This window comes from Mauremys mutica, chromosome 8 (assembly GCF_020497125.1).
Source record: "Mauremys mutica isolate MM-2020 ecotype Southern chromosome 8, ASM2049712v1, whole genome shotgun sequence".
Classification (NCBI taxonomy): Eukaryota; Metazoa; Chordata; order Testudines; family Geoemydidae; genus Mauremys; species Mauremys mutica.
The window spans coordinates 58,596,591-58,609,158 of NC_059079.1; the positions used below are offsets into that span (position 1 = coordinate 58,596,591).

General features: G+C 36.6%; 2 protein-coding genes across 4 annotated transcripts in view; one reads left to right on the forward strand and one right to left on the reverse strand.

Annotated features, from left to right (window-relative positions):
- Positions 1 to 9,421, forward strand: part of ANGPTL1 (angiopoietin like 1) — a 44,840-nt gene extending 35,419 nt beyond the window's left edge. Inside the window, exons 3-5 of the mRNA XM_045028275.1 lie at positions 4,245 to 4,438; positions 5,863 to 6,133; positions 8,570 to 9,421. Coding sequence (XP_044884210.1) covers positions 4,245 to 4,438; positions 5,863 to 6,133; positions 8,570 to 8,757 — 653 coding nt within the window. The 3' untranslated portion in view covers positions 8,758 to 9,421. The remainder of the gene's footprint in view (positions 1 to 4,244; positions 4,439 to 5,862; positions 6,134 to 8,569) is intronic.
- Positions 1 to 12,568, reverse strand: part of RALGPS2 (Ral GEF with PH domain and SH3 binding motif 2) — a 298,932-nt gene that overhangs the window by 128,735 nt on the left and 157,629 nt on the right. The window lies entirely within an intron of this gene.

Consider the following 12,568-nt stretch of genomic DNA (forward strand, 5'->3'; position numbering starts at 1 on the left):
TAACACCTCCTTATCTTTACTGGAAATACCTCGTCTGATGCATCTTAAAACCGCATTAGCTTTTTTAACGGCCATATCACATCGGTGGCTCATAGTCATCCTATGATCAACCAATACTCCGAGGTCCTTCTCTTCCTCTGTTACTTCCAACTGATATGTTCCCAATTTATAACCAAAATTCTTGTTATTAATCCCTAAATGCATGACCTTGCACTTTTCACTATTAAATTTCATCCTATTACCATTACTCCAGTTTACAAGGTCATCCAGATCTTCCTGTATGACATCCCGGTTCTTCTCTGTGTTAGCAATACCTCCCAGCTTTGTGTCATCCGCAAACTTTATTAGCACATTCCCACTTTTTGTGCCAAGGTCAGTAATAAAAAGATTAAATAAGATTGGTCCCAAAACCGATCCCTGAGGAACTCCACTAGTAACCTCCTTCCAGCCTGACAGTTCAACTGTTCTCAATAATTCAATCTACATTATAAAGTTCTGCTATTTTTCTGCTTTCACATCTTTTATAATCAAGAAATTGTTTTAGAACAACATTTATTATGGAGCCACACTGTTTTTTTAATACAGCATCAAATTGTGCTAGGCAATTTACAGAAAGCTCCCCATGCCCTGGGGAACTTTCACTCCAACTGGACACCTTCAGACAAAATACAAAAGAATAGAAAAAATTAAAACAGGCAAGGGACGGTATACAGAGCAAACAAAATTACTCAAATGTGGCAGAGGTGGTAAAAGCAGCATGCAAGGGAAATTACTTTGGCAGCAGCATTTTGTATACACTGAATGGGATGAAGTGGGTGTTGAAGGCAAGCAAAGAAAGCTACAGTACTCAAAATGGGAGATTATCAAGGCATGGCCAAAGGTTGGAAGTAACTATTGAAAGTTAGGGACAGCTTTGGATATGTTGGGAAGGAAGTAGCAATAATTTCGTTTCTATTACAGTTTCTATTATTAACCCTATTTTTCACCCATCCAGCTTTCCAAAACTCATTTTTAAATTTCTCATGAGTATTAAAACTGGGAAGGGAGAATTTGAGGAAGTTTCAAGAAAATCCTAAACAAGCCATCTTTCAGATACTGGAATTAACACTTCTCTGACACGTAAGCACCATTTTTTGTTCAAAAAACAATCCAATCTTTACACTTCAAAATCTAGTTTAGTTACCTAGGTCTCTGAGAATTCTGATAGACCCAGTTTTATAAACATGGGTTTTCAGATTTTAAAGTAAAAATTCCTTAATGTTAAAGTGCCATTAATTAGCTAGACACATTGTTGCTATGTGCCTTGCAAACTTCTTAATGTTGCCAATACACTGGCAGTGTTTCTGACTAGTAAATATGGATTATCAGCAGCTAGAAGTGCTGCTGATATGCCAATGGGGCTTTTTAATGGTACAAGTCCTTTACTGTGCCACGACCTGGTGTCTATATGCATCACTAGCTTGGACAAAAGGTCTAGTCAGTTACAAACATTGATAGTAAACCAAAACAATTTACAGAAATCATGACTCAATTCGCATAGCACTTCTTGTAGTTGTTAGTGCCATCAACATTTGCCAAAGGGCTCAGTCAGGATTGCCACCTATGTTCCAGTGGTGTTTCTAAGCACTCTGAGCTGTTACCAGGTTATTAAACTCCTCTAAACCCTTAAGTCATGACTTAAGATAGTTACAAGTATAACTGGGGGTAAGCTTTTAATAACCAGGACTCCTAAAATACATGACTCTAGAGAAGTACAGGCCCCAATGACTTGCTAATAAAGAATGAAATCTCTGAGAGACCTGTAATAAATAAGTCATGGTTCTATTTGCCTAGAACTTCACGCTGTATGGTGATTCAAGCTTTATATCACCTTGTAACAGCTGTGGACTAGTACTATGGATATCCTGGTTGATTACACATCTAATATCAGACTACTACTCACAAGTCTTTAAAGAAACAGATAAAGAACCTCCATTATGATGCAGTTAAGGGTGAAAATGGTTTTCACTAATCAACATTAAAGGGATTCCATCAACAAACTTCATTGTGCTTCTTTCCAGACTGCCCGCACACATGGAATATTCTCCCTGAATTTAGAAGGTGGGTTACCAAAGGACAGTCATTGCACATCCATCTTTTTGTTCTAAAATAGAGCAGAGATCAAATTAAGACAATTGTACCTAGTCCATCATCTTAGTAACTAAAGAGAACTGAAAAAAACACTTAAAATATTTTTTTAAATGATAATCCTTATATTGGTATTTGTTTAAATTGTTAATTGGGCAGGTTAGGTTTATTGTTTCAAATCAGTATCAGAATTGTACCCAATAATGGTTACTTTAGATGTAGCATAAACTTATATGGAGACAACTGCACCATTTATTGATATGTTTATATTTATAGTATAAACACAACAAAAAAGTAACCAAACTTTTATACAGACTGAAGTATACTGATTTTTCAAATCAGTTGAATTTAAGGGATTCATCACTAGCTAGCCATTATCAGAACATATCCAGTTCGTTATGAAAAAGCTGACTAAAAGATAGTCTAAAACCAGTCCAAAATCAATATAAATAGTGATGTAGTAACAGCATTAATTTTTTCGTGAGGGAAACGATGTAGTGGAGGTAGAAATTATAGCTGGATTTCTAATCTTTTAAGAGGGACACACCAACATAGCAAGAATCTCCAAAATGCAAGCTGACAGTGTTTCCTACTGAACGCTCACAGATCATCTTTCAGAAATGGAGAGCATGTTTTGTAAATATAGTACACCACTACCCCGATATAATACTGATTCGCATACAACGTGGTAAAGCAGCGCTCCAGCGGATCAGCACGTCAGCTCCCAGCCGCGGCGCTCCGCTTCCTGCCGTCAGTGAGTGCGGGGAGATTGGGGAAAGGATGATCCCCGTACTCACCTGCAGCAGGAAGCGGAGCACCGCGGCTGGGAACTGGTGGTGTGGAGCAGGCTGGGGCCAGGCTGCTCTGCTTCCACCGTTGCCGTGAACGCGGGACCTCTCCCCAACCCAGCGATACGGCTGGGGCCAGGGCGCTCCACTTCCCGATGCAGGTGAGTACGGGGGGCATCCTTTGCCCAACCTCCCCACACTCACCAGCGGCAGGAAGCAGAGCGCCGTGGCTGGGAGCTCGCGGAGTGGAGCGGGCTGGGGCTGGGCTGCTCTGCTTCCTGCCGCTGCCAGTGAGTGCCTGTCAGGGGGTAGATAGGGGTTGGGGCAGTCAGGGGACAGGGAGCAGGGGGGTTGGGTCCAGGGGGTGATTAGGAACAGGGGTCTCTAGAGGGGGCGGTCAGGGGAGAAGGAGCAGGGAGGCCAAAGCAAGTTCGATATAACACGGTCTCACCTATAGCGTGGTAAGATTTTTTGGCTCCAGAGGACCGGGTTACATCGGAGTAGAGGTGTACTCAGAGCCTGAAGAGAACTTTCAAGACCTACAGTCAGCAGCTGCATTTCTACATAACTGTAGGTTTGAAACTCAATAAATGAACACTATTATCTGCTCAAAAATATCCGGTCCACTGCTTGCATGCTATCCTGGCAACAGCCATGCACACATATAACTGTCAAGAAATGGAAGTACAAAAAATCATTAGATTTATAAAGGTTTCTGTCCTAGGGTTTGCAGAATTTGACAAAAGTTTTCTAATTAAATTCTAGTTCTGCTGCTATTCATGCATTCTAGTTTATTTTTTACTTTATGACCATTTCAAATGTATGCATTAGAGGGAAGAAGTAAGCCAGCATCTGACGTCTAGTAAGGCTATACAGGATAAAGTAGTTACGAAATGCAAGTTGCATTATTTGCCTATCTAGTATCAGGGTGTAATTTGTGATACACAAAGAAAAAAGTTACCAAAATAACAGGTGTAAAGAGTCAAAAAAATGCACCATCTGTTTAACAAAATAGTTATGTATTTGTAAGGTTGGTGGGGGAAAATAGGCAAAATTTATAAAATTAACCACAAACTGGAAAGGATGTTTTGCAGTGTTTACCATGGAAGTTTCTCATTTTAACTGCAAATTTAAAAGTAAATACTTTCTAGCAGGAAACAGCAAGAATAAAATAGGCTCTCAGATATTTACCACCTCTAAAATAAAGTCTTGCATTGCAATAAAGTCTTTTTGTACATACACTACTAACTACATGTTATATGTAACTTGTGTCCCACGTGTACATTTTTAAAAAATAAGCTTGAGCTTAAGGCAGTTCTTTTCAAACAGGTCCTTTCAAAGACTGTCAACAAGCCAAAGAAGCTGGGCATTCCAACAGTGGGATTTATATGATCAAACCTGAAAACAGCAATGAACCAGTACAGTTATGGTGTGAGAACAGTCTGGACCCTGGAGGCTGGGCAGTTATTCAGAAAAGGACAGATGGATCTGTCAATTTCTTCAGGAATTGGGACAGTTACAAGGTAAGTTTTAGAATTCAGAAAAGTAACAGCTTCATTTTGGTAGGCACAGTAACCACTAGAATCTGGTATCAGTATTCACAAGATGCCATTTTTCAATGCAATTCTTCTCCACTGCAGTTAATTTTGCTGCAAGATTTACAATTGAAAAAGAATCAGAAGTAAAATAGTTAGTTACCTAAGAACTAAGACTCAGCAAAAACAGGCGAATAAAAACAGAAAAAGTAAAAGCTAAAAGGGAGCTAAGCCACGAAGACTAATGTTCTTGTCTGTGAACTGGCATCATCATATATGGCTGGTCATATGTTGTAAATTTTACCTCTTAAATGTGCAGAGGAAGTGAATTAAAGTTACTATGAGAAGTTTAACTGTTGAATTTCTTGGCATCTGACTGTTAAAGCTGTATCCTTGATAACAAAATAACAAATGGTTTTTATTTTATCATCTCTTTTATAAAAGGAAAAAGGAGATTAAAATAATAAAGTACAAAACCAAACTTCTTTTACACACAATCTGAATAAAGTATTTACCTTCAATAGCCTCAAAGAGTATAACTCTGAACATTTCAGTATAAAGTGAAAGTTTTGTAGTGGGTGTACACAATTGGTTTTTCAGTTGCTTAACTTTTTTGGGAAAACTGGCCCACAAACTAGCTCTCACTTAGAGTGTTTTATGGAGGAAAAGAATTTGTAATCCTACTAAATACCACACATTTAAAAGAAAAACAATGAGTATTTTATTTACAACTCCAATCACTTTATACATTGATATTAAAGTGGATATTTTCTTAGGGAAAGGAAACAATGGGCTTGCAAATATTAGCAAAAAGATATCATACCAGCAGTCTGTGATTCAAGACCAATAGTCTTCACTGAATTTACTAGAACTGAAATCTAGAGTACACAGATGGATTGTCTGATTACATATATAGTGAAATGCCATTCTACCTTGTAAAAGGTACAAAAAAGTTATGCATCTTGAGTATTGGCTTACTCATCTATAATTATCTTTCGTGCCTCAAAGTACTTCATGTAATGGGTTACGCATACGATCTGAATGGACAACATTTGTTGTGCCACAGAAAATATTGTTCCAAAAAGCACATCATGGGAATCAAAGGTACAAAAGGATCAGATTCTGACACCTTCACTCATGTGGAGTAATACATTACACTGCCAGTAGTCCCATTGAGATCAGTGAGACTACTCATGGAGTGGAGTACTACTTAGACTGAGTAAAGGTGACAGAATCTAGCCCAAAGGAACTAATTGAAAGGGTGGAGCAGAAGTTTAAAAGCCTAAGCGTTTTTAGTTTAGATACACATATTCTACTGGGATATACTACTACTACTACTGGTAAATGTCTTCATTCAATAGATTCAGAAAAGCCAGTAGATTTAACCTCATATTCTGGTTTTCTTTGTACAGAAAGGATTTGGAAATGTTGATGGAGAGTACTGGCTGGGACTAGAAAATATTTACATGCTTACCAATCAGGACAATTATAGGCTACTGATTGAACTAGAAGATTGGAGTAATAAGAAAGTCTATGCAGAATACAGCAGTTTTCGCCTGGAGCCTGAAAGTGAATTCTATAGGCTGCGTCTGGGAACTTACCAGGGAAACGCAGGGGATTCCATGATATGGCACAATGGAAAACAATTTACAACACTGGACAGAGATAGAGATACATACACAGGTAAGGGAATTTTAATGTGGTTATACATAGGGAAAAGCTGCTCAATGCAACAGATTCCATTGGCAGAGCCACCTTTTGCATATATAACTGTTTCAAGAAATAATACAGTTCGTGCTCCAGAATAATTTAAAGACTCTTATGAAGATGAATTTTTCTTATACGCAATGAGTCAGTTAATCCACTCAGTTGTAAATGATCCCAGCATAGACCTCAATCCTGTAAATTATTCCATGTAGGCAGACCCATGCATCTGCATGGAGCCTGTTGCACAACTAGGGACTTAGTTATTTTAATTCAGTCAACTTCAGTAGGGGTAAAATGACTGAATAAGCTATGTGCTTCTTCTATTCCATATAAGACCTTTGCTGTTATTCTCAGAAATCATGTCATTTGTCTTTCTTGGTGAACCTTGATCCAGAGGGTTACCAGTAGGCCTTTACATAACTTACTACACATCTAAGCCTTCTTTTGAGGCATTAGTGGGATTTTAGTTGTGATTAGACCCAGTTCAATCCTGCAAAGGAGCAAACTTCTTGGGTTTTTACCAGCATGTGAGAAAATCAGACTCTTTCCTTTTTAATTATACATGTTAATAAAACACATTTTTACATAGCCATTATCTTACAGGGACACTTCTATCTGAAAATATTATAGTACTTATTATTACCAGTTAACATCTAATATTGCTACAACCAAAAGACAGAGAGAGAAGAAATATTTCTCTTTTTTGTGCATTTTGCAAGTCAGCTTTATTGAGTCTCCTGCACAGTCAGTTGTCTCTTTTTTTTGTGAGTTTTCCTACACTGAAATGGGGAGAAAAACACTTTTGAAATAGGAATGTTATTTGCATTAAAGTGGGGCCTAGATACCCCAATAAAGAGATTACAGCTTCACTGTGCTATGTGCTGTAATGCAATTATAAAGACTAAAAAATTGCCAGAGATACACTACTTTTAACTAGTGTTTTTAAAATAGACTAAATTTCAAATTGATTGTGTCTCTTTAAGCACTCTTTTGGTTAGCAATCTGGAAAATGCTATTTTTCTATGGATTAGCAGCTTTTGATGCTAGCATTATTTGCACTTCTCAAAGGGACATTGTTAACTTGGGTATTTTTAAACTGACTAGTTAAGAAATTCCCATTTCAGCTAATGTTACATTGTGTCCTTCTAAAAAATACCTTTAAAAACTTAAACAGTTTTTCTGTCCCCTTATATTTTTAAGGGTCCTTTTGGCAAGAGAGAAACCAACTGATTATATATGGGAAACAGTGAAACCAATATACAAAAAGTAAACAAAATGGAAAAAATAGAGAATACTATTTTCTCTCATCTGTTTCACTAACAGCAATGTTATGCCCCAATCCTGCAGAGATTTATACATGTGCTTAACTTGAATCACTGAGTAGTCCCATGATGGGACTATTTACAGGTGAATAAAATTAAATACATGAATAAGTCTTTGTGGGATCAGGGCCTTGCATGTTACTTGTATCTATAACAAGTACAACATTTTCAGACAAAATATGATTCTTTTTTATGATGCCCCTTTAATGATAAAAAACTCATACTAATATAAAATTGTTGGTTGATTAAAAACTGAAAATGACCCATAGAAAAACATACCATGTTATGGCACCACTCATTGTCCAGTTTTGGCCCTGAACGTAGGTAGCATCTTACAAATGACGACTTAAAATAATTATTACTTTGTTAACATTGTTACTTTTAAAACTTCAGAGAAGACTGACCACCATCTCTCTTCATAAGGTAAACTTCACCACAAATCACTGAAATTGAAACTTAAGGCATAAGTCACATTGCTCCCACCAAAGTACTTCTGACCAGTTTAAAGAGGATATTCTTAACAATTGCTTACATAAAGTATTTAATATGTTCTTAGTTTCTTTCAATATAATTAAGCAGCTGAAATCAAAGAGGAGAACCAGCCCTATGTGACCAGCCAGCTCTCCTCAGATTACCAGCAATCTTCTGTGAACTATCAGAGGGGTAGCCGTGTTAGTCTGGATCTGTAAAAGCAGCAAAGAATCCTGTGGCACCTTATAGACTAACAGACATTTTGCACCATGAGCTTTCGTGGGTGAATACCCACTTCGTCGGATGCAAGTGACTTGCATCCGACAAAGTGGGTATTCACCCACGAAAGCTCATGCTGCAAAACGTCTGTTAGTCTATAAGGTGCCACAGGATTCTTTGCTGCTTTCTGTGAATTGCAGTTTGTAGTTGCAACGGAGTTTAGAGAATTGTAAGTGGAAGGAGAAGTGATCCATCTGATCCCTAATGGGTGGCAAAGTGGCAAGCAAGACAAGCACTCTGTTAATATGTAGTCCATAGCATAAAAAAGTTTGAGAACCCCTGGTCTATCATTTCCCCTCTGAAGTGCTGAGGTTTCACTTATTTTATTCTCTCCCAACAGGAAATTGTGCCCATTTTCACAAAGGAGGCTGGTGGTACAATGCTTGCGCACATTCTAACCTTAACGGAGTGTGGTACAGAGGAGGCCATTACAGAAGCAAATATCAGGATGGGATTTTTTGGGCTGAGTACAGAGGAGGTTCATATTCCCTGAAAGCAGTTCAGATGATGATCAGACCCATTGACTGAAAAAAAACCCAAAACCATACCCCACTGTCTCAAGTGATCAAATATAAAACTTTTCAGTGCTTGAGCTCCAGGGGGAAAAAAAGTTACATTTAAACTCTTATTTTGCGCAATTTAGCCCTGCAAAATGCAGTGCTACAAGTGTTTTGGGTTTTTGTTTTTTAAACTCTCTCACTGTGATACAGTATGTGTTAAATATAAAACTTTTAATAATTCACAAAACACACAAGGGTTTAAACATTTGTAATAAATATTTATCTTCACTAAAGCCCTACACATTTTTCATTAATTGCAGCCATTAAAATGATTAAAATAGTTCTTAGGTTACAGTACAAGTTTCTCCAGATCAGTTCAACTTTTAAATGTAAATATGTAAAACAACTATTTGTCTTATTTTAATGTGAAAATTAATTCATTTTCAGTTATTTAATAGTTTTTTTAAAACTCATAAGATTACTTTCAATGTATATCTGATCTTACATTATTATTGTTTTAACATTTACACACACAATAAGTTTGCACCCCAAAATAGTAGATAGAAAATTGGAGAGACACTCTAGTTTTGCCAGCAGAAATATATCTGGTTGCAAATAAACGCTAAGAGTTATTTCCACATGAAGTTGTGAATTTAACATAAAATAGTTGCTAATAATGTAGACTGTTTCTTACAGGACATGCATATCCTGCTTCCCATCAAAGGATTTAGGAGAAATGTTTTCTTAGCACAATAAAAACAAAATACAATTCTTATAACACAAACTCTCTTATAAATGCATGAGTAAATTCCACAGTGCTCATGTCTTTTCTATGTGTCTTTGTACTCCACACATGTAGCAGGCAGGCAGTGCTATCTATGGTATGCATGTTACTGAATAGGAAAATCATTCTTGATCACATAAAAACTCAATCAGCAAAATAGGTAAAAATTAAAAAAAAAAATAAAAGTTTTACTAGAATATATGAAATACACATTTTCTCAACCTTTTGCAAATTGTGACCAAACAGGCATTTTGAAATAATTGAAAAAACTAATCTCAGTTTCCAAGAAGGCATTAAAATTCATTTTTCCCCATTTTTATTAGTTCACGACTTGAACAGATTTCAGCATGTTATAACATGTTGGCATTACATAGTAAATTCAGAAAATATGATGCAGTTAAAGAAATTAATGTTAATTACTATATTAATTTATTTCTAAACTTTGTATAAATGCAGCCTGGGGACATTTGTGCTTGCCTAGATGAGGAAAGGCAACCAATATACAGATGCAGATCAACTTCAAAAGCAAGAAAAGAATGGTATTTCTAAGGCAAATTTGGGCTGATACTCTTGTGGCCCAGATATAAATGGATGGAAGGGACTTTTACTACTTCACTCATACTTTCCAGGTACTAATTAGGTACACAAAAAACCAAGAATACAGTAAAGAGTTTATTGGTTTCACAGACTCAAGTTGACTTTGCCAAGTATTAATGAAGAACAGTCCCACATATAGCACTATTTACTAGTTTGCTCAACAAAATGGTTTAAAATCCAGTTCTTACAATAATCAGTCTCAAATATTAACATTCAAAAACTGCAAGGACCTGAAGTTGTGAGCTGATGTCTTTTTTAAATTGTAACATTTTACAATATAAAATATGCAGAATCATGTCAATATCTCAAATCTGTCATTTTGAACACTGTAAGAACAGAGTTTGTTTAGTTGGAGAAATATCATTTAAAGATCAGAAAGAATTTTCAAACTAAACAAGCTTACACCACAACTTAATAAGAGATCTGTGAAAATCCCATCTCCACACCTATAAAAGATTATACCAAAGAGAGAAAAGTTCTGCCTCAGTACAGGCATAGCAACTTATTCTGTAACACCTAGTAAGGGTGAGAGTTGTAGACTAAATTGCATCCTTGCATAACTGCTGTAAAGACACATTGTACCTCCACCTAACTGTCTTTCTAGCTGAATGACCTCATAGTCCTAAGGGACAAAATATATCCTGGGGAATTTATAAGGAACAGAAATTCACATTATCAACCACTTACACAAAAACAGTCTTGTACTTTACTTTTCTTGGGTTCTTCAAAATAAATATGGTATTTGCCAACTCTGAACTTATAATCATAGAAATGTAGGACTGGAAGGGACCTCAGTAGGTCATCTGGTCCAGTCCCCTGCACTGAGGCAGGACTAAGTATTATCTAGACCATTCCTGACAGATGTTTGTCTAACTTGTTTTTTAAAACCTCCAGTGATGGAGATTCTATAACCTCCCTAGGTAATTTCTTCCAGTGCTTAATTTCACTTACAGTTGGGAAGTTTTTCCTTATGTTGACCTAAATCTCCCTTGCTGCAATTTGAGCCCATTATTTCTTATCCTGTCCTCACGGGTTAAGGAGAATAATTTATCACCCTCTTCTTTATAGCAACTTTTTACATACTTGAAGACTGTTATAAGTTCTGGCAATAACATATTGCCATCATATATATAAAAACTCAGCCTCTTTGGCTACAGAGCTGCTGATCCAAAGCCCATTAAAGTCAGTGAGAGTCTTAACAGAAAGCCCCCACTGGATATTAGTGGCTTTGGGTCAGGTCTTAAGGAATTGCAGTTTTCTCTGAAGCACATTGCAGGTGAACATGACAGCAGGAAGTACCACCTTTAGATTCTACTGAAAAAAGAATAGGACACAAAGTATCACAAGGTGTAACAACTTTAATCTTATTGAAAACTAGATAAGGAGACTGATAGCTACCTGGACCTGAAACTGGGCAAACAAACAATACAAAGAAGAAACAGCATCTTATGGGCAGAGAGACTGTGGGGCCTAGAGGAATAAGCACAGGGTTGGGAGCTGGAATAGTAACTAAACTTGGAAAAATTAGTTAAAATTTTCAGTCTCAGATATCTGACCTGTAATATTGCCAACTATATCAAAGTTATTATAAGCTACTTACCAGGAGACTTCTAAAGTTTGAATTATCATTACCCTTCCCTAAAAATCTTGGAAGACTATTCCCAGGAAACAGTATAAAAATTCAGCTTCTGAAGAAGTCCAAGCTGATGGCCAGATATTACAAGATAGATGCTGTACAAATCACTGAAGTAGATTAGATTTAAATATAAACATAGAAACACAGATTTCTAAACTAAAGGCATTTACTAGAAGTACTCACTGATTTCCAGATAGCAATCTACCAAAGCTGATTCCCTAACAGTTTTTTCAGGGAAGTAAGTGATTCTCAGACAGCTAAAACCTGTTATTTAAAAAAAACAACTGATAAGTGTGCATTTCAAGTAGAAGTGCTAAGAGTGAATCAAACAGCAGCTAATTGTGAAAGCACAATGGCAGCAAGAAGTGCTGAGTGTGAAGTTCTAGGATAGTTGCTATGTATAACACTATTGTGGCTTGCAAACCAATAGCTGGTTCTTTCCATTAAAACTATATTCAGACTCAATCAATCAATACACTACAGTTCTGAAACACAATCTTTGTAGATTAATATGTATGATTAACCAGTGTTGGCTTTTGTAAATATTTTATTTTTATTCATTTCATGTTTAGTATCAATACATAGGTAAACTGAAAAGTTACTATCTATAATATAGCCAATTGCTTAGCTACACTTGTGGTTTGATATTTAAAATGTTCATGAGACCAAACACTGAAGCCTAGACAAGTTTATCAGCTAAAGACGATGCAGTTCAATGCAGAAAGAAAAGAATTATTACTTTACAGAATCTTTCAGGGAAGCTTGTTTCTCACAGCATGAAGTTCACCGTACACAGAAGAGTTGCTCACAATATACTCCCCG